The sequence below is a fragment of the Falco peregrinus genome, chromosome 3 (assembly GCF_023634155.1).
Source record: "Falco peregrinus isolate bFalPer1 chromosome 3, bFalPer1.pri, whole genome shotgun sequence".
Lineage (NCBI taxonomy): Eukaryota > Metazoa > Chordata > Aves > Falconiformes > Falconidae > Falco > Falco peregrinus.
Genome location: NC_073723.1, coordinates 112,297,838 through 112,324,422, shown reverse-complemented (window position 1 = coordinate 112,324,422; position 26,585 = coordinate 112,297,838). Strand labels below are relative to the sequence as shown.

At 39.6% G+C, this 26,585-nt stretch overlaps 2 protein-coding genes across 4 annotated transcripts in view; one reads left to right on the top strand and one right to left on the bottom strand.

Moving 5' to 3' along the window:
• Positions 1-9,095, bottom strand: part of DHRS3 (dehydrogenase/reductase 3) — a 30,326-nt gene extending 21,231 nt beyond the window's left edge. Inside the window, exons 1-2 of one of the 3 annotated variants that reach the window (XM_055800139.1) lie at positions 9,029-9,045; positions 8,108-8,347 (exon numbers count right to left, since the gene is read on the bottom strand). In XM_055800139.1, the coding sequence (XP_055656114.1) occupies positions 8,108-8,302 (195 nt within the window). In that variant the 5' untranslated portion in view covers positions 8,303-8,347; positions 9,029-9,045. Of the gene's footprint in view, positions 1-7,983; positions 8,079-8,107 lie in introns of those variants that run through there. The other 2 variants (XM_055800138.1, XM_055800140.1) reach the window with 2 other exon arrangements.
• Positions 9,096-17,465: 8,370 nt separating this feature from the next.
• LOC101913640 (arylacetamide deacetylase-like 4) lies at positions 17,466-26,279 on the top strand. Its single transcript, XM_005229652.1, has 4 exons — positions 17,466-17,636; positions 21,963-22,179; positions 23,716-23,779; positions 25,508-26,279. Exons 1-4 carry the CDS (start codon positions 17,466-17,468, stop codon positions 26,277-26,279), a joined length of 1,224 nt encoding a protein of 407 aa, XP_005229709.1.
• The last annotated feature ends 306 nt before the right edge of the window (positions 26,280-26,585 follow it).

Genomic DNA, 26,585 nt, shown 5'->3' with positions numbered 1-26,585 from the left:
CTAGCCTGTGCCAGACTCATGACAGAAATGCAACAGAAATACACAGCAGCACATTTACAGGTCACAGTAGGTGATGAAACCGTGCAAATAAAATAGGGATGAATCACTTCAGATAAGTAAGGTGAAACATCACAGACCAAAGAAATGTTGAAAAGCAGCCTTCTGAATCCTTTCTTTGGTACAAGTAAGACCAAGATTACAGAATCACAGAAGGGTTGAGGCTGGACAGGACCTCTGGAGGTCATCTGGTCCACCCCCCCTGCTCAGGATAAGATCCCTAGTCTACTACTTTGACCAAGTCAACTCTCATTTTGAATTTCACTGACTCCTCTTCAAGCTTTCCATATCAAAGCTTCTGTATTCACTTTCAAGGCTGCTATCCCCATGTTAACGCAGACCTTTCATTTAGCATCAGATCTCCTATTGCAGCCTTTACCTACCAGCATTAATTAAAAAAAAAACAAAAAAACCCAAACTTTGGGTTTTCTACTACACTGTCTGCACCTTTGTAAACATTCCCCTAAACTCTTTATTGTAGCTCTTCAAATCCCACCTTAAAATCTCTGTTGCTGCGATGCCTTTCCAAAAACTTGAAAATGGCTAAACGAGTGGTGCTGAAATCACTTGCTTTACAATCACCATCAGTACAGACTTCTGTGTCTCTATTCAGCTGTTGTTTTTTGGTTTATATCTACAATGTAAACCCTGAGGTAGGTATTGTCTTTTTCTGTTGTCCTTATACAGCACATTTAGCATCTTTATGCTAAATAATTTCTGGTGCATGATTTGATTTCTGAGGCACCACAACAACATTTATATATAACCTCACCTTTAAAATGTCAAGACTTCTTACAGCATTGACATGGCCCTTGTATTTTGTGGAAAGCCTCATATAACTGTCTTGATGCCAGTTCTTAAGCATTTTAAGTGCTGGATTTTTTGGTGGGCCAACACAGCATGGTTGCACTGGGATAATATTTTCACATGACATCACTCTATCCTGATGCGAGATGACAAGCCTGTTACTCTGCAAGTTCCACTTCTTGCCAACATTATTTATTCTCCTTACAACACACCCAGTAACAAAAGACAGGTATGTTCTAAATTATAAGCTAAAACAGCTCCAGCCAGAATGTCTGTGAAGCAGCATCAACAGATCTGATATCTGATAAATTCTGGCTGTGCTTGCCAACCAGAGACACTTATTCAGCATGTTATCCAAACTGTGGCCTTGGCACTAGCACACATAGCAGGCTTAATGCCATTGAAGCCTGGGACTTGAAGCGAGGGTTCTTCTGCCCATCCTTAACTTCAAACAACAAGGAAGTGAACTGCCAAGAGGAAACCATTAAATAAAGCTGCTGTCAGTATATAATCTTTATAGAAAGAAAGCCTTTCCACAGACCATAAAGCGACTCAATCAAATCTGTGCTCTCACAGTTTACCAAAAGTTCCAAATTAATATATTATTTTGCATGACATGGAAGAACATTCACACCCCAATTCTTTTCACATACTTCTTATTACTGGTAAGTTATGACACACTCTAATAGTTCGTTGTAAGATTAAGTGCTTAAATTTAAGTAAGATTAAAGTAACTATCACTAAAAATATGCCTGAAACTGTTCAGTTCCTATGGTGGTGGTTTGGTTTTTTTCAACCACAGCCAACAGGAGAGAAAAATTACCTAGAACCTGATATTTACACTATTGGTAAATCTTCTCATTATACTAAAATATCTATAACATAGAAAATGCAAAATTTCCTTTTGGCTTACGTGATCTTTTTCACTTTGAGACAGGTCAAAGTCTTTTTTCAAAAAGGCTAGTTACTTATTTCCATTTCTAAATTACTACAGAAAAATCCGGTAGATACATGAAGTGTAAGTCTATATGTCATTCTGGTATCTCCACAGGGCATAAAAAGCATTCTGGAAGTGGACAGATGCTCCCTTGACAACATTGTCTTAGTACTGGAATGTAAAAATACATACGTAAATTTTACAGAGCCTTTTTAAAATTATTATACACAAGGCTGACTCAACATCTGCTTGTGCAGTACATTTGCGTACTGCATTTGCATTGAGTACGTCAGAACTGTGTCCATTTCTTTTATAAACATAATTTTAAAGGCCTTCTGGTTTCATTATGTCAAATCATGGTGCCTGTTAAAAACAAGTAGATGATGATTAATCATATTTATGGAAAACCAGTTCCTCTCAGCTCTGACATTATGTAATTTTAAAACAGTTCTTTTCCTTACATCTAATCTCCTCTGGGGTGGCCAGATCAGCTGTATTCATGTTCTGAACTCAGACTGAATTGCAAGATACATGTCAGAAATCAGTTATTACTGGCAGAATACAAGGATCTTCTCGATGATAGGCCAAGCTGCGGTGGATTTACAACCTGACAGACAGCAAGCAGAAGGACTTACCGAGTTTACTTTAGGTATGCTATCTCATCCCTTCCCCACTCCTCCAGCACATTATCAGAAATTACACGCCTTTGTACATGACAAAAGAAACATTTTCAGGTTTGGAACACCATCCATCTGGATGGAAGCCTATGGCAGATTAAAATTCCTGTGTGTTAAGAATCTGATGTCAGGTCCTTTAGGCAAGAGCTAACTCTCAAATACAGTTTAGTAAGAGTGTTCTACATGTTCTGAAAGTGAAATCGGAGACAAATGTTTGAGCATGACCAATATTTTAGGAGAACTTTTAGATTCAGAACTCTTACTGAAATCCATGAGATACTAACCGTTTGTCCTACACCTTAAAAACAGTTGCAGCTCTGGATGACTTTCAGCATCAGCCTCAGTATTTTGCCCTTGCTTCACGAGATTAGCATTAATTTCCATTTTTTTGTTGTTCACTGTCCCATAATAATCACCATATTATTGCATTTGCGGCATTCTGCAGCTGTCCATCACATTGCCATCCTGCTAAAGGTGACTCGCAGACATAACTGGCTAGACTCCAGTGCTGACAGAGCGAGGTCATGGCTATCAAGCAGTACATTCCATGCAAGAGCAAAGTTTCCGTTTCTTGTTTTTGTTGGTGATACTAGCTCCTTGCCATCTAGTAAGGGCTCTTGTCTGTCCTGATATTCCAGACTGTTTACCTCGCCTGCTGCGCAAGCATGCAAACCCTTTGAGGGGCACAGTCTCCTGCACATGGGACGTGAACGTTCAGAGGACAGAACAGTGAAAGGAGAGATCTTTCAGTGTGTTTACGAGGTCATTTCTTGCACAGTGATGAATGTGAAAAACTCTTTAATGAGGTTAACAGGAATTGTTCAACTCTTCTCTGCAGTGCTGTCACACTTAAGACAAGGCCGGGGCTACCCCTAACCCATCTGGTATTTTGGAGACATCTCTCATGCCAAAGCATCCCTAGAAGCCCTCTTGTTCATTCATCGAAAGCTACTGTTACCAAAATAGCAAACATATCACAGCTGGGAGGGAGCAAAATAGGAGGATAAAATACACATACTTTGAAAGAAACTGAGATTACAGAAATGACCACAAAGAAACAGCAGAAAAGCACTTCTGCATAAGATCCCTTGTAGATAAGCTACTGAAGATACCACTGATCTCTGAGCCCAGAACCCTCAGCATTAATAAAAAACCTAATGAAAATCAAAGGCTTTTGATTAGTTTCCCAACAGGGAAGGCCTAAGAAACTCTTCCAAAGTTACCGTCAAACAAGATCAAATACTAAAATACATACTATAGTTGGGGAATCTGTTTCTGTCCTATAACCATACCTTTTTCAGTTATTTCTGTTAGCTTTTGGTGACACTTAATAATCCTGAACACCTAAAAACCAAACATCTCTTTCCTGTTCAGTCACACACTACATTAAATAATACATGAACAAAGTAAATTAAAATTACAAGGAAAAATTTTAGACATCAAGGAAACTCCCTAAAACAAAACTTAACAAACAGCAAGACATATAAATGACATGCAAAAGACATATGAATCAATACTTCATCACTAGAGATCATCAAAACCAGGGCTGACAACTCTCTGGCAAAGGCACTATAACAGAAAATGTTGTAGGAAAAGCAAATGGCTCAGAGGAAACCAGAAGAGTTTTCCAATTCTAACCACCAGTGAATGAACCCATTCAGCCTCTGCATCCCCCTGACTACTCACATCTGCAGAGGGCTGTTCTTCCACACAAGAAATATTGTTCAAAGGGGCCAGTCTTCCCAATATTACCTTGCTTATACAGTATATCCTTTGCAAAACACCATTAGGCTTTGGAAGCGGATTTTTATTTCATAGGCATTAAATCATAAACTCATAAAAATCTCTCCTTCTCCCGTTTCATTAACGCAGATATACTCTGCCATTCTGGCTAACCACAGAATATCAAAAGCTAAGACCCTTAACAAAGCTACCAATGTGTGAGACTGAGGCAGAGGTGATGCTGTCGTGGTCAAATACTTTTAAGGTGTAGTCAAAATTCTCAAGAGTTAAAGCCAGCAATAGTGACAATTTTGAATTCTGCAAGCAACCAAGAAGGAACCGAAAGCAAAAACGTATGTTTCTCCAGCAATTCAGCCGCAGCAAAGTAACTCCTCAGCCAGCACTTCTGAATCTGGACACATCTCCAGGGAACAGCATGAAAGCTGAATTACAATACTTGAGTGCTTCCGGAGAAAATTCAGTGTTATTCATCCCTCATAGTAACACTAACATGTCCTGGATCATTTGTAAACCACTCTTTCTCTGTATACAGCAAATTGACATGCTTTTGGTTTTTCCCAGAAGTGTTACGGGAAGCATTTAAATACACAGTGCCTCCCATGACCAAGTAGCTTTTGAAAACTTCTACCCAAAGATAAAAATGGAGTATGGATCCTTTGATCTCTTAGTATACACCTGAACAGGAACGACCTGATGATTAAAGTCTCTCATTGCCTAAAAGTTGCCAGTAGTTTCGATTGAAAAGCCAGAAGATACACACTTCTGAAACTGAAAACACAGCTGACAGTGCTTTGTCCCCTTCTTGGCCACTTCATCAGACAGGCCAATGAACAACCATGAGAAAAGAAACATCAACTTAGAAAGAAACGTCTCCTAGACATTTATCCTTCTAAGTCATACCTGAAGCACAATGGCAGAGCAACGGACTCAAAGGAATGGAAGCTGAGAATGGGAACCAGGATGGATTTATGTGATCATGCTCAAGAGACTTCCATTGAGAATTTCAGTGTCCATGCTCATCTATCAAGCAGAAGACACTGTATCCCCATTTATATAACCCCTTTTTTTTGATGTATTTCTTGCCGTCTCCATAGCTTTAAATGCAAGATCAAATTTTACAGTAAAAAGGTTGCCTATGTAACAATTTGTAATCTTAATGAGATACGACACTTGTCGCCTTATGCGAAAACCGCTCAGATACATCTCATTTGTGATTAACAAAGCCAGCCTCTGAGGTAATGTAAGATGAAATCCAGTCCAGCGTAATTATCAGAGGAAATTTCATATGCTAACAGCCTCAACTAACCTATCTTTCAGAAGATTCTAATCTCAAAAATATGGTTATATATCGCCGCCTACCTCCAAAACTCCGCCACTATGTCTGTGTGCGCAAGCGCTGTGACGACTTTTTCAAGATGCACTGCACACCCATTATTAGAATCTGAATCTATATGTTACTGTTTCCATTTATCTCTATGTATCACTGTGCTTGGCCTCAGAATTTCACGCCTGCGGTGGAAGCGTATTTCTATACTTGGAATATTGTGACTACACCATCTGATAAGCAGAATCTGTTACGAATTATTAATTATAATCAATAATTCAAGCTTTGCATGTAATTGTAGAACAGTTAATGGCATAAGAAGTCACAACAAAAATAGAATAGTTAATTTTCAGAAGCCTTATTGAAAGACAACTTGCCAGCCACTTCAAGACTTCGTTTCTTTTTAATCATCTAAGGCAAAGCGTAAAATTGAAGAGTAGTGCCAAACAGAGGTCTTGCATTCTACATGGAGACTGCATTAAATTCACCAAGTTAGGGTTGAGCACAGAAGGCAGAAAAAAAAAAATGAAACCTTGGAGCAAAGGGAATGGAAACTACCGCATCTAGGTAAAATTGTCATTAAAAATGTTAAGGAAGAAAAGGATAAGCCTGTGTTAGTGGTGCAGGGAAAACGTGCCACTACCAAAGGCAAAAAGGCAGTGCCACTTCAAAACTTGCTGAGTGCCATACCTGACTCACTGGACAGCCACGATATAACTGAAAAAAGAACCTAATTCAAATTCAGTAAAAGCAAAAACTGAAACACCTTGATGACAGACATGAAAACAACCCATAAGGCAAACCCTGCCCCCAAAGTTCTAAACATAACTAACAACCACACAGCATTTCACAATATCACATGAGGCAGGTACAACGGTTCCCAACAATCATTCCCATTTATTCTTTCCTTTTAAGATATGTAGAGATTTTATAGATAAAACACACAAATTAACTACAGTCTATATCTGTTCACAGTAGTGCCATGCTCAGCTCTGTATCTTACACAGTGCTCTCTCCTTTCAGCCCATGTCACCTGGTTCATTAGGGCTGACTGCCATTGTTCAGCCTCTAGCTCAGCTGCAGCTAAGCAGCTCTTCTTGAGCAAGCCCTAGAAATGGTGGTACTTCAATACCAGAGCTTAGCATAGCAACCAGCCGGACTAAAGAAATAAATAATGCAGCATGGTATTCTAACAGATAACATAAATACACTTGCAGCAAATTGCTTGGGTCCAAAGGTCAGTCAACTTGTTTGCTCTGTCTCCAAGAATTTGTAAATCCCAACATGATGTTTAAACACAAACATACACAAACATCAAAGTTCAATGCTGACATATTTTACACCTCAAAGTTGTATGCCAGAATAGCTCCACACCACACAGAGAAAACTGTAATGCATGTGGAAGAGAGTGACAAAACACTATCCCAAACTAAATGCAAATTTTTCTTTAAATATCCTCTCATTCTGTGTTTTCTTCTTTATTCTCTATTTACTCTCATTCATCCTTTCTCACACAGAGAAGTATTTATGCAGCTGTCTTAATTTCAGAATTCCTCCCTTTCATTACCCATAAAGGGGGAGATAACACTTTAAATCTTTAAGCATGTTTTTTGTATTCCTGACTGATTCCCACATAGGGAGACACCTGTACGTATGAAAACAGAGCGTTTCAAGGTAAACCACCAGTTCCTGTGCTGAATGGACACACCAACTACACTGCCTGGAAGCGGTTGTGCAGACAGAGCAGTCTCTCAGCCTCTTTCCCTCTCTCCCAAAGGAAAAGTGCAAACAACCTCACAGCTCCTACTCATGTTGTGCTTTTCTTCCTTGCTGGGCTCTCATTCATCTTACCTTTGAACAGCTCTGGGCTGGCCAAAAGTAAAACACAAGGGACTTTAGAAAGCACAAGAAATTAATTTTGTGAATGGAAGACCGTCGGGGAAGACCCTTCTCCCCCCTTTCTGGAGAGCCAGAGCCGTCCCCACGCACCATTTGCCCCCTCCCGAGCCAAGCCCCCCTCGGCGGGGTGGCACCATGGCTGTGGCAGTCTGGCTGTGCCGGAGAGCTCGAGATGTGCTCAGCCCGGGCGGCTGGAGCCGGCGGTCAGCTGCCCCCTCTGCCTGCGCACGGTCCCAGCAAGCAGGACTGCCAGAAGCAGCCCAGCACACAGGAACGCAAGCGAGCACTGGCCGCACGGGTGGGAGTCACACAGCCCCCCCGTCCCTGCCACAGGAAACCCAGGCTGGAGCAGACCCTCTCCTTTGTCAGCAGAGGAGCATTCGGGAGGGGCCCCCTTGCTCACTGTCACATTTCCTCAGAGGAGATGGGGAGAGACAGGACGCCGGGAAGGAGGAGTGGGCAACTTCTGAAACCTAAGTCAGCGTTATGGCTCGGCGCACCAAGGTTTTGCAAAATCAGCGCCCCTCCTCCCCTCTCACCTTTTCAAAGCAATCCCACCTGTAGGCGAGGGAAAAGGCTTTTAAGTCTCCGAGTCGGAGGACTCCCCCGTAGAGCAGCAGGTGGGAGCTTCCTCCCTCGTTCCCCCTCCGTGCTGATGCTCACCTTTCTGGCTCCTCGTTTAGCAAACTCCCTGGCCAGATGGCGGCCAATGCCTCTGCCCCCTCCAGTGATGAGCACGCTCTCCCCGGACAGGTCGCGGAGCTTGGGCGGCAGCACCATGCACACGGCAGCCTTCACCACCAAATAAACCATCTGCACTGGGAAAAGCAGCAAAGCGCCCAGCCACTTCCAAATCATCCTCTTGTTCCAGGCACGTCAGGAAGGCAAAATCTTCTTCCAACCCTTCACAAAACCAAGTTAACAGAGAAAGAAAATCAATACCCTTCATGCACCCCCAGATGGGGGACAAGTCTTCAAGCCCCTTCCAAAACTTGGGGGCAAAAGATTCTCAGGCTGGAAAAATCCTTCTCTCCCCCTAAAAAAATAGGGGTAGGAGTAAAGTAGTGCAGAAGACCAAATCACTCCCGTTTCTTGATCTGTGTCCTCTGGGATTGTCACATGCAGGTAAAACGGTTTCCTTGCTTTTTACTGGAAGACAGTTTTTTAAAATTACAAGAGAGAGAGAGAAAAAAAAAAGTAAAATTAAAAGTAACCATACATCCCTCCGCCTCAGAGACTGACATAAAAATCCAGTATCCACATGGAAGGCTTTTATATTTGGAAAAATAAAATAAAGCAGCCTATGTCTCCAAATTTCAGCCTGCAGTGCCTTCCAGGCAGCTCATTTCTATTCTTAGACTCAGGAAATTGCTTAAATAAGACAGAATTGCCAGGACCTTCTTTTTAAGAAAGGCTCTATTCAGGGCAAGGTTGTTGTTTTTGTTTTAATATCTATAAAAATCTATAGACGTCTTGTCCTGAGCCGGTTGCAAAGGTTGAGCTGATCACCGCCTCTCTCTGCCCCCTCTCCTGTTTTTTTTCACTCGGAGTATCTGTGATCACAGAGCAGGAATTATGCCGTACACTATTTCAGCTCTGGCTCTTACTCATTTCTCCCTATTGCGCTCTCTGCCTATCACAGCCGCGGCGCTGGGGAGTTTTTATACCCCATTAAGCCTGATTGACAGTTAAAGTGTTGGGGAGATTTCACTACTGTTTCTGTGAGTGGCTGGCTTTGCTCTCCCCTCCCCCAGCGCTATCCGGGAGCCACCGCACACCAGCTCGCACATGCAGGCAGGCTGAGGCGTGCAGCGCTGCCGAGCCGCAGCCTGCGGGCCGGGGGGCGCTGGGGCTGCCTGCGGGCCGGGGGGCTCTGCGCTGGGGCCGGGGGGCGCTGCCTGCGGCGCTGCGCTGGGGCCGGGGGGCGCTGGGGCTGCCTGCGGCCCTGCGCTGGAGCGGCCGAGCCGTCTGCAGCCCCCGCCCGGCGCCGGGGGAAGGGGCTGCGGCGCCCCCCGCCCGGGAGGCAGCGCTCCCAGCAACGGGCAGGGCGAAGGCGCAGGCCGGGGGAACCGTCCCTGCCTTACCGGGCTCTGGCAGCGAACTGCTCGCCCGAGATCAGCTGCTGCGGACGGGGAACGCTTCTGGCAGCCCCAGGTCGCCTCGGCTGATGGCGAGCGACGTCCCTACCGTCGGAGCCGTGTTTTTATGGACAACGTGACAACTCGTGGGTTCCCCGAGCCGGAAGATGCCTGCATTGCTGAAAGCTGGTCGTTCAGCAGTGGGGCAGTAAAAAAGGCAGGCTCTGCATGCAGGAGGGAGCCTCGCTTGCTCACAACAAAGGGTGGTTTCTTTTCTCCCCTTTTCCAAGACTTTTTGTGCAGTTGCGAGGGCATAGTTGCAACACAAGAAGGTCTCCATAGCACTTTAAACTGTGTTGTAACAGGAGAAAGGGCAAAGTGTATTGCAGCTAGGTCCCCAGCTTTTGGCAGTTTGCACTGTTAAGCATTAGGCAGGTACGTTATGTTTCCAGCTGTACTGATTAAGTATTTCTGAGGAAGATCTACATGCACATGTGAACTGAGAGCAGTTCACGCACAGTTAGAGTTGTGGCAGCCATCAGAAATAACCTAATCCACAAAGTCCTGGGAACATCCAAAGATGCTCAAGAATGTCAAACCTCACACTGATGTCCTCACAGTTGAGCTGGAAAGAACCTTGTTTTTAAGACTATATATATGATTAAGAATGTCCCAAAATTAAGCCAATCCCACATGTTAACAGGAGGTCTGGAGCTATATCCACTATCCTGGGAAGCCATCTAGTGGTAAAACCTAGAATTACTGAAAAATGACAAATTTGAAAGAGTCTCCAATTTCTTTCCATCTATAGTTACTAAAGCACCGCTGCAATGGAAGTGTGTGAGTCTAAGCATGTATACATAGGTAGCCAAGTTATATCACACAACTAACAGAAGTGAGATAGGAAGCTGAACCCCTTTGAAAATAAGCTCAGTTTCATGCTTTGGAATCAAACGGGTATTTTTGAAAACAGGTGGTGTTCAAAGTGGCCATATGGTAACATGGCAAGAATGTTCAGGGGTTATTTGTTTGCAAAAAGAAGAGTAAACTAGGTTCTGGTGCCACTCACATTTAAAACCTATGTCACACATAGGGTTTTTTTTAAAACACAAACCAGTTTCTAAATCCTTGCATTTCAGCTCTGTTACAAAGTTCCACACAAGTTTTCAGAACAAAAGGAAATAAAATTGAGAGATAAACTTGCAGAGTTCTTACCTTTAAATGTCAAATTACCTCATATGAAGTAAGCCACATGACTATCACTGCATTATCACAAAGTGTCAGGAGAGAGGCTTTTGGAGAGAAGAAGATGAAGCATTCTAATTGGAAACTGAGAGCCTGTACATATTGTCAGAATCAGGTGGTATTCCCTAACTTAACTGTGTCTGAAGTAATCAGAGCTCAGAGAATTTCCATTGCTGCTTGGCAGCATTTAGCACCTCTGTGTGTTTTTACAGTAATACCTTTAGAAATGGAGCTAGGGGAGGCACCTGGCATTACAATTTTCCTCTCAGTCCAAAAACTGAAGGGGAGAGAGAAATTACACAGAGAGACTAGTGTCTGGTTTAAACAAGAATGACTCAGTGTCTGGACTGGTAACAAATATAACAACTTTCTGGTATGGAAATAAGGAGCAGTGTTAAAAATGAAAGGATATGAAGTTCATCAAAATAAATTTCATTTTTTGATTCCTGAGTTCAGTTTCTTTTATGCATACATCACCACAGACACACTTAAAACAGAAAAGTCAGCAATATTACACAGTTAACCTGTCCAGATTAAATCCAAAATTAATTATTAATTCAAAACATTTGCAGGTCCTTTGAAAACAGGGGGAATGGAATAATCTTGTGAATGGTGATTTCATGTATCTGTTGCCAGCTTGAATAATACTCTAAAATGTATTGGAATTGTTTTTTTTTTTTCATTCATGATGATTTCAGCTTATTGTTCTATGTGCAAAGTTGCTACCAAATTTGGTCTGGGGGTAGAAAGACAGTTCTGAATATTTAAAATCTTCCTGACCTGCTCTTCAAGTTTAATGAAATTATGAACTATTGTACTTCCTTACCACTTCACTTTAGATTTACCTTGAAGCAGTGAAAACTGGTAGTTACTATACTGTACAAATGTACAAAAGCAAGAACCAAAAGCAAATTTACAGTAAAACAGAAGTTACTGCATCTTGCCTGTAATAAATAGTGTGAAAAATACATGCAAGTTATTTTAAAATTCACCTAATTCAACCAGAAAGTAGCTCTACATTCTACACATACTATATAGAACACTGAGAACAGCTGAGGTTTGTCCCTTTTAATTGCAGTCCCACTCTGAAAAATGGCAAAAAAGTAGCATTCTGGGGTTTCATCTGACTGTTGTATAGCAACCATTGTGCTCTTTTTTGGCAAGAGGTCTTTTCCCAAACTGTCACCTTTACAAAGCCAACATGCGCTTTTGTTCAAAAAGTTCATCTCTGTTAGTGAAACCCCCTAAAATATACCTAACCCCCTAAACCATACCTTCAAGGCTTGATTATCCAAACTGCTTTCAGTAAATGTCTATAGGTGCAAACATACGCTTAGTACATACCTTTGTTGATGGTAGCAAGGATCTGTTACACCACAGCAGCTGTTCCTAATCGAAAGTTTAAAGTCCCAAAGTGAATCCTTTCCATGTTTCTCCTCAGAAGTCCTTAATCAGCGTACTGGAGCATTCAACAAGCAGGCCTGTTAATTTTGTAAAATTGCATCTGTTGCTAATGCTATCACATAGTTACAGAATTATTGTTGCATTTTGGATAACTGCACTGTACTGAAATATTTGTTTCCTATGTTGATACTCACGACAAAGTATAAATTGCAAAAAAACTTGGTTTAAGCCATTTTCATGGCACTTTACATTTTAACAGGAGCAAGAAGGTAGTCATGTAATACATCTTACTGGTAACTTGCTCCATTTTGGCCTCTGCTTTAAATTTCTGGGTTTGTACTTCTTAACAGAAGTGTAAAGTAAGACAGCTTTAATACAGTTTTTACAAATCTATTCTGAATTAATAGATTTAAACGTAGATCATCCCTGACTGAGTTGCTCCTGGGACCATAAAAAGATGTGTTTAGCTTTCTAAATATTTAACCACAGTGGTGCCTAACTGTAATAGTCCAGCTTAAAACTAAACCTGTTGTTCATATTTAGGCTAGCTAATGTAAAGGTAGGTTAGGAAGGCCTATAGTAATTGAAACCCAGCTTTTGGATTGTAGTTCATGTATGTTTACTCATACTCACAATGAGAGCCATAGAAAACTACTTTTTCTTACTTGCCCCGTCTCAAAGAAAAAAACAGCAACGAAAAAGCAGCATTTACCCCCAAAGCAAGTCGATTTACTCTATACACATCACTTGCATAACAAAGGTCCATTTTTGGAGAACAATGTTACATGGATCTATGAAAAGGCTCGGGTATTGTGCCTGAATATGCTTAGATCTTCATGTATCTTCTATACATATTGGCAGAACTCTAAACTTGTTCACAGAGCCTTTGCAGCTAAGTTCCTAGCAAACCTGGAAGTCTGTTCATGCAAATGAAGTTGCTAAATTTTAAGAACTTTTAAAAGGAAGTGGAGCTGGAAATTAAAAGCATACTCAAGGCATGTTTGAAAGCCATTTGGGCTAACAGTTCTGTGTTTTCAGCTTAAAACCCACCCACCCCAATATATACAGTACATTGGTAAGCAGATGTGAAAAAAATTGGGAACACATAACAGCATTGTTACACAATAGAAAGTCTGTGTTACTAGGGTGTCAAGTACTATCAGTTTTTTACATCAGTGCAGGGTTCTTGACCATGGACAATCTATCACGATCACAGATTAAAACTAAACCCCATTTAGAAAAGGAAAATCCTTTGCCAACTGATCTGTTTTTTGTTAGATGAAGTACTGCTGTCAGATTTGGATAAATCAAGAGCTACAATTTTGTGCTTCTTGATTTCATTCTTCCCTTGAGTTCACATTTTCCATTTGAAATGTGTCCCAGTGGTTCTATGATTTCACACTGTCCTTCTACATGCTATTAAGTATTAAGAGTCTGATACTGTTGCCTTGTAAGTGGAGTTTTGCCATGGACTAAGCTCAAAGGGACCAGGTTTTTGTTTAACGTTCAGCCTTGACAGAAAACAGTCTGCGTCCAGCCTTGTGTAAAAAGCTACATTTGGATGTCTTAATTGCTTTCCCAGGGTCTGTCTCACAACAAATCAGTATAATGAATAAAGATATAACAAACATCTCTTTCTAGTTCAATATGTGTAAAAATAGTTGTCTTTATAAGCAGAAGTACAGTGTTTTCAAGTGCATGTAGGTGCTATCTGGAATTCAGACAAAGGGATACAACAAGCATGTGGTATTTCTTTCAGTTGCTTAGTCATTTTAGTACATTAGTTAGATTTTGTCATTTGTACTAACTGCCCTTCTTTTTTCTCACCTATCTTTAATTAGAAGCCAAATCTGCCACAAACTGTTAGTCTGCTTCTTCATACTGGAAGAGAGAAGAGTAAAAAAAATACCACATGTAAACAGGAATGGAGTGATTATATTTTGTTAAATCAATTGACTCATCTCATGTTCTCTTTAGTACATTTACCTCACTTTTAGGCCAAACAATATTCACCATTCCTTCTGACTAATTCCTCAGTCCTGACAAAACTTGTAAGACACACAAGGACCTAGGGAGGCAGAAGAATTAAGTCCATAAGGGCCTCAAAATTAGAGAAGCTTATTGTTTCAAGAGTCTGAACTGAAATCCTACTGAACAGGTGTGACACAGATTTTGACAAAACCAGAACAGTAGGCTAATGCCTATAGTAAGTTTCCACCAGAAACTTGTAAACTAGCTTAGGAAAAAAATTCTAGATAAAACATTCCCTGAATCCTTTCTAACAGTATCTTTTAAAAAAATTCATTATATGCAGCTATAATTTCTTCTCAGAGCTAATGGTTCACTAGTACATACAGAGGTGAAATAATTCAAGGCCTCTGTCATAAGCTTCTTCAAACCTGACAATTCCAGAAAGGAAGCCAAAAAGAGGAGGAATGTTAGGAAGAGAATGCTGTTGTCAAAGGCAAACCTTTTTGGTTGGAAGGCTAGGATGGATCAGCTTTAGGTGTATGAACTGATGTGGAAGAATACGATCATGTTATAAACTGATGATGGGAAAATAAGATCTCTGGGAAGATTCCCCTGAGCTAAGAGAAGGCACAGAGGGATCCCAGGTCTTCGTTCAGACAGAACCCACAGCATTTTTGATGATGGTCTGAGCAAGCATAAAGTTTGGAGTTTTAATAATTTATCTGGATATTTCTAGACCTATACCCACTGTTACCAGAAAGTCAGTTTGCTCATTCTTGCTGAATCATTGCCATTAGTCCTACAAATTGTTATCACTAATCTTTTTAAGGGAAGAGCAGTTCTGGAGGCGGACACTAGAGCAAATGATCCATGGGGTAAACAACACAGGGCTTCCAAAGGCCAACTGATCCTTTAACTCATGTAAGGGAACTGCTGTCTTCTTAAAAGTTACTGTATAGGCACAATGGCACAGGGCAGTGAGAATCAGCTGATTCTCTGGAGGAAGAAAGATCTGTTACAAGAGTAACATGCATAAATCCAGATGTTTCCTAGAAGCTGACTTGTAAAATAAGTAACAGAGATGCTTTTTCAGAACGCTCATCCCTGCCCTCCAGGTAAACTTTGTCCAACACTACCTGGTTAAAAAAAAAAATCCCTTATACCAACCAACCAACCCCAAAATCCAAGAACCTCTCTTCACAGGACTCCTACCTCCCCTCCAATCTCTCATTACATGCTTGGATGCTGGCCTGAAAGTCTTGATATCAAGGGGGAAAAAACATGCACACTGGGAATGCCTAAGTGACTTGGCAATTGGTATTCTGACATCCAGCTTTTATGAGGGGAAATCTGGATATTCCATAATTTCCTCAGATGATAATACCAGTGGGGTGTTTAATCCATCACAAGGAGAATTAAAAATTAATAAGGAAGAAATGTCTTTGAACTTTCACTTGTCATATTTAAAAGCATATGGGGACATTCAAAACTTAAAACCTATTAATTTTAGGATGGATTAGTAAAACTCATTAAACCCCAACCTAGATATTACTTCTCAGAATATAAAAACAGCCTTAAATTTTGCTTTATGTTCTTTTTTTTTTAATCATTCCAGTTAGTGCACCCCCACAGGTCTGGATGAAGTAAGAAGTTGGGAAGGGCTCAGTTAAGCATCCCATACCTCACAGTGGTGGAAGGGATCAGTTATTCCCCAGCTTAGTCAAATAATTTGGGTCAGTATTGGGAAGATGTTCAGTATGATCACAAGCTCCAGGCCTGCTGCGTTAAGCTGAGAGTTCCATGTTATAATTTGGATTTCATGGATTTCTTACCCTCAATACCTTTTTACTTATTTATTTGAATATTAAACCACATAATTCAATCAGTTGTACTTGCTGACTTCCACTGAAGTAAACGATTAGACCTATCCTCTTAAGAATCCACTCTGGTCACTTATATCTGGTACTTTATCTCTTATGATTCATGTTATATACTCTTATTCATTTACCCTATTGACTAATTCACATTAAAGTTTCTTGCCCTTTCCTGTAATGCATATTTTGCATAAATGGGATTTTTCTAAGCAGACATATTTCATCTGCTTCTTTTAAGGGTATAAGAAAAGCTAGACAGGACTCACCTTTTCTTAGCCAAGATGCCACTTTCTGAAGGAAACCACTACAGGTTTGTTAGCCAAAGGCAGAATGTTATGGCTCATAAAAAGAGGTATTTCTCTTCTATGACCACAATTACAAGCTTTTATAAGGGTTTTTAAATGGAGCACCCAGGAGATTAGTGGGGATAAAGAAATATTTCAGAATGTTCAGGCGATAAGCATAGGTTGCACTGCTTACATCAAACTAAGCTGATGTTTGTTCGCTCCTTACTTTTACCCAAACAAGTTTTGTCCAGTCACACGGTGGACAGAAATATATGGAATTGCTCCTAGTCACTCTTTCCTTCACTATTATCACTTCTATCGGTACAAGCATTTGGCTAGCCATATGGTCTAATCACTAAATTACAACAAAGGATAACATGGAGTTGTCTTGGCAAAAAATAGCAAACTATGAAGTTGTAAAGACATCAAAATCTTTTCTTTTGAATGATTCAGAATAGAGGGTTAGGGCCAAAGTTCTCCAAGTCAAGAGGAAGTTTCCCTCTGATATCACTGGCTATCATTGGTGAGCCCAGAGACCTTTACTGCACACTCAGGTAGGGAGCCTCCAAATAACTGAGAGCTCTGGATGGATCTATGAAAGCAGGATGCCTTTAGATGTCCTTCAGAATGTCTGTTCTAACTGTTCTGCCTCAGCAATACAGCACGGGAAAAAAAAAGATCAGCACTAAGCAAAAAGTCTGAGACTCATACTTCAGACTTGTTCCAAGAGCAGAACCATTGCAGTTCCTGAACATGGAGAATGGAGCTCAGCATGGCTAGTCACCCATGGGTTGTTCTTAAGTATCTTTCATTACACTAACTAGCACACTTGCAAAAAATCACACATAGCTTTTCAGGCCTGTAAAGTGGAATATAATTAAACCAGATGAAAAATAAAGTTCATTTGCAATCTTGGGACATACAAAATAGTGACATTTCCTGGATATGACTCCTCTACGTATTAACTTTGACCATGCTAAATGAAGTCATAATAGCCGGATGTTTGTGTGCTTCTACCAGCTGGCAGCCTTACCATCTGTAGGAGAAGGGTGGAGGAATTTTGGTATTCAAATTAGTTCTCTGTGGAGTCAGTCTGGAGGATATAAATATTGACAGACTTGTATCAAGCAGTTCTCTAATAAATGATTCCCACCAAAGAAAAATGGAATCATTTCATGCTCTGGCTTTAACAGCGGGAATTCTAGTTGCTTTCGTATTACTGGTTTTAATTGCAACTTACCGTAATTCCTTCAAGGTAGAGATTCCTCCTGATGTTGACCAGCCAGCAAAGCTTCGCTTATATCACTTCATGTATATTCTGATAGGAATTCTGGTAAGTTTATCATGCTCTGTGATATTATGATTTTCAGGAAAGGAAAAACTTCAGTAGAACTATGAAGATATGCATCTAAATATTGCAGTTATGTGTAATGAGAACCACAGAGTAACACAGATTCAAAGATAAAGGCCAAAGTTTGATTTGGGATTCTATTAATGTATATAAAAGTAGCCAGTATGAGGTGAGTTCTCTTAAATACTGAGATAACCATTCTTATGCCTCTGTTGTAATTTGATAGCCTTCTGTAATGAAATGATCGGTCCTGTGGATGACAGGAGGGCTGTGGAGATCGTTTATATGAATAATAATAACCAAACCTCCTGTATCTCAATACATTTTGATATATTTAAGGTGATTTCCTAAATTTTTAACTATCTGCAGTAATTTTCTTACTTGTGATTCTGTTCTTATTCCTGCAGTGACTGAATTACTGAAACTTAGCTAAATATCATAGAATCATGTAGGTTGAAAGGTACCTCCGGAGGTCATCTGATCTAACCTCCTAGCCAAAGCAGGTTCAGCTAGACCTCTTACCACTTATTATCATGTAGGTTGAAAGGTACCTCCGGAGGTCATCTGATCTAACCTCCTGGCCAAAGCAGGTTCAGCTAGATCTCTTACCACTTATTATTTAAGTACTTGTAAGCCACATGCACTGTGCTGTGTGCTTTGCCATCTGAGAGAGAAACAGTTTTTGCCCCAAAAGATTTCAAAGAAGGCAACACAGGAGCACATAAAAGCAGGCTAAGCCCTGTCACGTCTGGCACATAACACATTAAAAGAAAGCCTGCAGGAAAATTTCAGAGTGGTTTCATTAACATTTGTACAGAGCTCATCTGAAGTAAAGGTATTCTCTAATCCCCTACTTATACCTAATGAACACAGTAACTAGGGCTCATGTCCTGAAAGGTATTTGGGGCACTCTAAGCTATTAAAGCCTTATATGGGTTGCTTGAACTTACATAGCAGCATTCACCAAATCCAGTAATTGTCCCTGGGTCTCAAATGGCCACGGCCCCATGTACCTTTCTGCATTGTCTGGCATGAAAGAAGAGTCTGCTCTCCTTATGTATCTCACATTTCACGTTAAGCTATATACAAAGTTAATACCATAATATGCCCATAATATAATAATATGACTGTATATTATTAAGCTCTCTATGTTTCTATACTTGGTTGGATGAAAAGATTCTTTCAAATCATTATTTTTATCTGCTTTTACAGCTTCTAAATGGCTGTTATGGCATAGTACATATTTTATCTTCATTGATAATATGTTCCAGAAATTTCACCTTCCTTTTTCTAAATAGTTTTAAAGATGCATTTCACCATTTGCTATGCATTGAATCCATTCATTACCTAATTTTTTTTCCAAAACCTTTAGACATCTGCTGGTACTTTTGGTGAATTTCTAGGTTTATGTTTTTACTCACAGAAGCAGCCCTCATAGTGAGCACTTCACAGGTTTCTTACAAAGTTCACAATGCTTTGTGTATTGCCCATGTGCAATGAATGTATCCTGCTTATTCTGATGAACGCTGCTGTTCTTGTGCCAGCAACGTGTCTGTACTGTATGTTGCAGTAAAGACCTCTTTTTTCTGCAATACAGGGCAGTCTTTTCCTCTTTTCTTCCACCTTACTTGCGAGATGACTTAAAAATCCTGCATCAATGGTTAAATGTGTAGTTCCCACAGCATAGGTGTCATGCATACGATGCTCCTGCTGCACCTATCCACATACTCTGTCATAAAGAAATCAGTGACAGTCTCTAACGGAAGAGATGAGAGAAAGCCTCCTATCTCACATCCTAGCTTTTGTTTTAATCTATTCATACAGATCTGCATTTAGACTAACTGTACATACTGCACTGTGATATAAAGCTTTGATGATAATTATTTTGGCTGGCAAAGTGTAATGCTTCAAAGTGACTGACAGAAAGACTGTCTAATGTAGTGTTAAAGTCCATGAAGCTCAAATTGAGTATTTTTTTGCTGGCTGGTATGTGATTTCATAATTATTTTTGAAGTAAAAATCTGGTCCCCGTATGATCATCCATATAAAAAGTCAGAATTCAGGTGCTCCAGCAAATAGCTTTTCAAAGACCCTATTTTGCAAGAAAAGGTATGCCGACATGCTGATCTGGGTCCTCTTTCTCTTACACATATACACATTTTAGAACCTGGCTTATACAGTATGTTTCACACAGTAACACTGATCACATCTGTCTAGGAAAATGGTCACACCTTTTATTTTTTCAATGTATTCTTATTGGTTCTGAAGTATTTTGTAATTATTGATCAAGAAGCTTTTCAACAGAATACATACCAAATTCCCCACTCCCCTTCATGACAGTGTTTTCCCTGAAACTGAAGTTGTCAGGAACTCCTAATATAAGGAAAGGAAAGACAGTATTTAGATAGAATGCTCTGATGCCAAGTTTATCATATATACTACTCTCATTTGAAATCTCTGTAAAAATTCAGGGATGTTGGCAAGTACAGATGAGACTAAATGGCAATTCTGCCAACTTCAACCATTCTAAAGTTGTAACTCTGACAAAAAGGTTGACTTAAGAGTCATGAGAGTTTTTGAAAATTGCTGCATTTGGAAGGTTATATTGACCCTTTGGTTTTTGCTATGATTGCCCTGGCTCTTATATTAATTTTTCCCTTTGCCATGATACCTAAAAATGTGCATTTTCCAATGTAAGGCCAGAACTGTATCTATCCATTTATCTCTGGGAACTGGGACTTAAAATACCCAAGCACTGCTGGAAGTTGTTGCATAGAGTGTTATGAAAAAACTCCAGATAATCTCTGGGTTCCTGTCTTTTTTTCTAAATTACTTTCTCTTCCATGGCTCATGGTGGTTTCTTCTCTTACTCCTCACCCAACTTGTTTATGGCAGCAGATTATTAGGAAGAAAGAATCTGTGCTGTTTGAAAAAGGCCTTGGTGAGAAACTGGGTGTTGCAGCACACTTGAACTCCATGAGATCTGCCTTCACCCATACGTGATAGCTGGGACAGTGCACCTAAGAAAGTTCTGCCCCTCTGTCATACTCTGGTGTTCTTTCACAGCAAAATTACCATGTAAGGTAAATAACTGAATGGTCTCTGTGACAGAGCAGATCTAAAAGGCCAAATACACAAGGCTGGAAAGAACAATTTGCAAAAGCATAGCTAGCCTTTAGTTTGTGAGGCATTGACACAGCAGTATACAGAGACTTCTGTTGCTTAGAAGAGAGCAACACAATTTGCAAATTGCTTGTGATGATTACCATAACTCCAGAAGAATGAATGATAATAGTCCGTAAGGCCAACTAAGTCACCATTTAATGGGAAGGGAAACATTGTCCTAGCAGGAAGTGCATCTGTTACAATACGTGTTCAAAATAAAGGAGGATTGATGTGTGATCTTCAGGCTATCTTAATTATCAGCAGTTGACTGGCTTTGGGTAAGAAAATATTTTCACATATTTAACAAACCTCCCCTGTCTTCAGAATATTTGCTCTCCCTGATTAGATGTAAGAGACTGACTGCAGAGCCATTTCACGACTACCTGTGAGATCTTGATCAAGGCAACAGTTTTGCTGATGGAGGAGATAAGATTCAGAACCATTTTCATCTGTTCTTCATTTAGGCCAGCAGCCCTTCATTATTGATTACAGGCAAAATTATTTTCTTAAATCTTGTTCTCACTGAGTCTGTGGCATGGACATGACCAGTAAGTCACCCAATTTTGCACGCAAACCAGTCTGAATCTCCTCCCAGTATGCTAAATGCTGTCATGCTAGGGACATTTTCATCTCACTTAACCTTAAATACTTTAATTGAGGCATCTGAAGTACACAGCTTCCCTTCATAATCAATGGAGATGAACAGACATCTCCAGAGCATGATTTAACACACCTGAAATCGGAACCGTCCTCAAGAAATGCCTCTTTCTCTTCACCGATCAGAAAAGGAGCCTCAGGCTTCCTGACTCCTAACTTCCATGCCTAAGCAAATGCCTGCTGTTACTTGTGGTAAATCCAGATCAGGCAAATTAGAAGGTATTTATATAACACATTTCATGGAACAGGTATTACAACATTCTTCTAAAAATAATGGTATCTCAAATCATGAAGATGTACATTTTCACCTTCATAACTGAAATCACAAAGCTGCTAGAGTTATTTGTGGTAATCCTAAAAAGCAGCAAATAACCAACAGAATTATCCTAAATATAGTATAGAAAAAGGTAGCTTGTGGCACTTACAGAGTGGGAAGACTAGAATTCCCTATACTAATTTCTTATTTTTCCTATTACATCTATCTAGGCAAAGAACTTAGAAAGTCTGGGTATCACTGAGGAGCACACACTTCTAAGGTTGATTGCTGATGGACTGCCGGCAAGCAGGGATTCAAAGCTCTTCATAAAGGATCTGCATTTTGATGAGGTGCCAGTGAGGATTTACCTGCCAAGGGTACCATCTGCAAACAAACGGAGAGGCGTCCTCGTCTTCCATGGAGGATGTGGGATATTTGGAAGCATCAGTAAGGAACTGAAAGACAAAATATGATTATTTAGGATTGTTAACTATGTATTTTTTAAAACTCTCCTGAACCTAAGAAATGACTGAAGCTTAGTTTGAGAGATTGAGATAGAAAGCACTTAATGTGTATTTTTCCTTTTTAAACTCTTAATCTGCCCTTATTTAGTATCTAAATTATTTTTTAATAGGATATAGCACTCTGTTTAGGATACAGCATGTATATTTCTTACAGTAAGTGGTGCTGCTAAAGAAAAAAATTCTTTTTTTGTCTGTAAACCTTACAGAAGTTATTAACACCTGCATTCCTCCCTTTGACCTCTAACTGCAGCATGTTTACTGGGACTTCCACAAACAGTGTTCTCTGCAATTCAAGTGGCCTATAGCAGCCACATTAAAACGTGTGTCCCTGATGCATTAGTTATGTTGTCTTTTTTTTCCATTTTCCATTCAGTTTATTAAGAGACAGCAGATAATTTCAAACATAATCTAAAAAGTTCTAAAAGATACTGTTTCTAAAGGCAGTAGACATGCACACATATTAAATGGCACTAGAATTCTGTAACTGAAAGAACACATCATTGAGCAAATACCTGTAAACCAAATATTCTAAATGTACCAAATTCAGACGTAAGGTTGAAGGAAAATTCAACATATCTTTATATACATTAAAAGAGGCATATTTTTGCCTATAAGCTTCCCACAGAAAAATTATATAATTATATAATCAGACAATTTACTGTAACACAATTTGGATGCCTTAGATTTCTGCCTACGTTAGCCACACAGAAATACACTGATTTTGCAGGGAGCATACCAGCTGCACCCTTCATTCTTCAGAAAATAGTCAAATCTCTGTTTCAAATACACAATTTATTTAGACTTAACTGTAGTACTACAATTAGCATTCCCACAGCAGCAAAATGATGTCAGCCTCAGACACAGTTACTTAAAACAATGTAATAAGCTTTTACAAAGATCTCAAGCTATTTTATCATTACTGTCATTATTATATTACAACGACTCTAAGCAATTGTGCATTATAATTACAGAATGTTTTGGGCTGGAAGGGATCTTAAAAATCATCTAGTCCAACCCCTCTGCCATGGACAGGGGCATCTTTCACCAGCCAGGCTGCTTGAAGCCCCATCCAGCCTGACTTTGAACACTCCCAACGATAGGGCATCCTGTCCTAGGTGACCTGTTTTATTGCCTCACCACACCCATCACAAAAAATGTCTTCCTCATTTCCAATCTAATTCTGCCCCCTCTCAGCTTAAAACCATTTCCCTCTGTCTAATCATAATAGTCATAATTCCTTATTTTCCTTACAGGTCAACAATCTCCCTAATTGCATGAATTTTACAGCGTGTCCTGATGATCAAAAATCTAGATTATTTTTATCCTAGAGAAAATTTGCGTAGCTCACTAAATAGGCAAGGGGCCCACATTCAATCACGGTAATATGTCATAACAAAATAAGGGTTGATATTGCTTCAAGTATTCTAAGATATTAATTACATTAACATTTGTTCTTCAGGAAGTCATGAAAGAATATGCCGGCACATAGCCAGAAAATCTGATTCAGTGGTTGTGTCTGTTGGGTAAGTGAGCTCCACCCAATATTACTCCCAGAATTAGACAGTTCGCTGCTTCCCCCGCTACCTCCCCCACCCCTCTGAACAGTGCCCATGCTATACTTACGTTTCTTAGAATATAAGAAAAGAAACTGAGCTCTAGTGTTGCCTGCCCCTATGTTGTTGATATGTGTGAGCAAGCACGTGCCACGCAATGACAATGAGAAATACCTGATGCAAGTTTATAAAGTTACAGAAATAATATGTATGCCAGCTGTTTTCAGAAGAACAAAGAGATTTACTAATTTCATGTTGTTATTGTCACAAAAATCATTGCCTTTCATAGTAAGGCTGTTTGATAGCTATAAGCTGTTTTCCTAACTTCAGGTTTTAATAGTTAGGGGGCTTTGGGGATGATTGTAAAGAGTAAATAATAAGTCTAAAATTCAACATTTTTTTAAAACTGTATGGACCACTGCTTCCTTTTAAGATGTTCTGCTTGTGGAAAATAACTGATGGTATGAAGAAACTTCAGTTTCCAATAAATTGTTCCATTAAAAAACTCATTGTTAAAGAATTTTACAAAGTTCAGAGGAACTGGTTTTGAGAATGAATTGCATATTCCATGTCTTGTCTGAGTAAGTCACGATGCATTTAAAGCAACTCTGAAATAAGATACTGATATCCTTTTATTCCTGGGTTATTACAACAATTACTTTATGAATCCATTGAATTAATTTCACACAATAGTGAAAAAACAGAAAAGCAGAAGCAGTGTGCCTCAGCAAACAGTGAAAGGTTAAGAGAGAATGCCTGCACTGTTACCTCTGTAGTATTTATCTTCTCCTTATTAAACTTAACCTTCTCCAAAAAGCCCTAAGACCACAAATGCAGAGAAGAAAGAACATGGCTGTTAAAAATGTAGTCTTAAAGTAGTCTTATATGTCATTGGAATCAAAGCATACCACTTTAACTTGACTGGGTATCTGACTGTTATGCCTGCCTTCTTCTCATCATATGAAAGTAAGTTGTTAGTTAAGAAATAAACAGTTTGTTATTTTAACATTATTCCTCTGTAATTCATTTGTTCCAATTAATAAAATAAATAAAAGTATTGTCTACAGGAAGCTATTTTGTCACCACAGTACATTTACTGTGTGGTGGTTTATAATATATTACTAGATTTTCTTTTTATATTAAAAAGTATTAGTAATACACAATACTGGACTAATATATAATAATACAATAACCACTGTCCCCAGTGTAAAAAGCTCAGGAGCCAGAACTTGGTTGGATTTTGTGGATAAGCTGGACTGACCATAGCCATGCATACATCCAGGCTCAGGCCAAATGAGAGCATTGCAGACTTGCTGGCTGGTATGAACTTTCAGCCCAGGCAGGTGCACTCAGAGCAGGACTTGTGTAAATGTGTGGCTTTGTATAATGTGGGTGATTGGACTGCACTACTCCAGCCCTCATGCTCTTAAATTACGCTGGAATAAACCCCAATGATTAATGGTCTCTGTATTTTGACAGAAATGGGAGGGGAAGCTGTTCTGGCTTGCTTCAGCATGCAAAACTTTAAATCAGCAATACTGGTTTTGGTGAGGTTTTGTAAATATATGAGATGCATTTAAAATAACACATTCAAGCAATTTACAAATCTATGTTATTAGATTTGTTATCATTTGTTAATATAGATTTGTTATTAGATTTGTTATCAGCTATGTTATAGCTGTCTTTTGTACATTTCAGGTATCGTTTATCTCCTGACCATAAGTATCCAGCCCAAACTCTGGACTGTCTCGCTGCTACTGTATACTTTTTGAAGACCGCAGAAAACTATGGGGTGGATCCTGATCGGATTATCATTTGTGGGGATAGTGCAGGGGGCACTTTTACTGCTAGTGTTTGCCAAGAACTGGCAAATAGAAGAGATATCCCAAAGATACGTGCCCAGGTACTGATCTATCCACTTCTCCAAGCACTGAACTTTAATCTGCCATCTCACCAGAAAAATGCTTTTATTGCCTTCTTGTCCCAGGAACGTGCAGTCTATTTCGTTCTGAAGTACCTGAACAAGGATTGCTCTATGAAGGAAGCTATTTTGGCCGGCTCTCATGTTCCTGAGAGTATACATTTAAAATACAGGAAATGGATAAATCCAGATCTTATCCCAGAGGTATTTAGACTAGACTATAAGCCACCATTACCCACTTCATTTTTACCTCAAGTTCATGAAGAAACAAAAGAACTGTTTGAGACAAGATTTTCCCCACTGTTAGCAGAAGATGCTGTTGTTTGCTGCCTACCTGATACTTGTATAATTACCTGTGAGCATGATGTGCTCAGAGATGATGGGTTGTTGTACAAGAAGCGTTTAGAGGACAACAATATAAAAGTGACCTGGCACCACATACAAGAAGGCTTCCACTGTGCACTGGGATTTTTTGGTTATGGTATTTTCTCTTTTCCATCATCAAGTAAAATTGTGAATCACACTGTAAACTTTATAAAAGGTTATTAAAATGTCTTCTTGAATACAGTGTACTGGTATGCAGAGTGTATTTCAATTAACTATTTACTAGCTATTTGTACATTAGAATCTAGTAGGGAAATAATAAGATTAGCATGGTCTGCTGCATTCTGATTTTCAGTTGCTATTACTTGCAAACATGATGTATTTTTCATCTTTTTTAAAAAAACATTAATAGGTATTAACTAACATTAAAACATCTTGTTTTGCTGTTCTTTTCTTATATTGCAAGAATTTTTATTCTCTTCTTATGTCAAAGGATAAAAACTCACCATGGCAAATCCACCCCTCCTAACA

Bases quoted from the DNA above. Each gene is read 5' to 3' on its own strand.
- LOC101913640 (XM_005229652.1), top strand. From the start codon at position 17,466: ATGGAATCATTTCATGCTCTGGCTTTAACAGCGGGAATTCTAGTTGCT. The intron at 17,637-21,962 runs GTAAGTTTATCA...ACATCTATCTAG, and splicing joins ATATTCTGATAGGAATTCTG to GCAAAGAACTTAGAAAGTCT. The intron at 22,180-23,715 runs GTAAGGAACTGA...TTTGTTCTTCAG, and splicing joins TGGGATATTTGGAAGCATCA to GAAGTCATGAAAGAATATGC.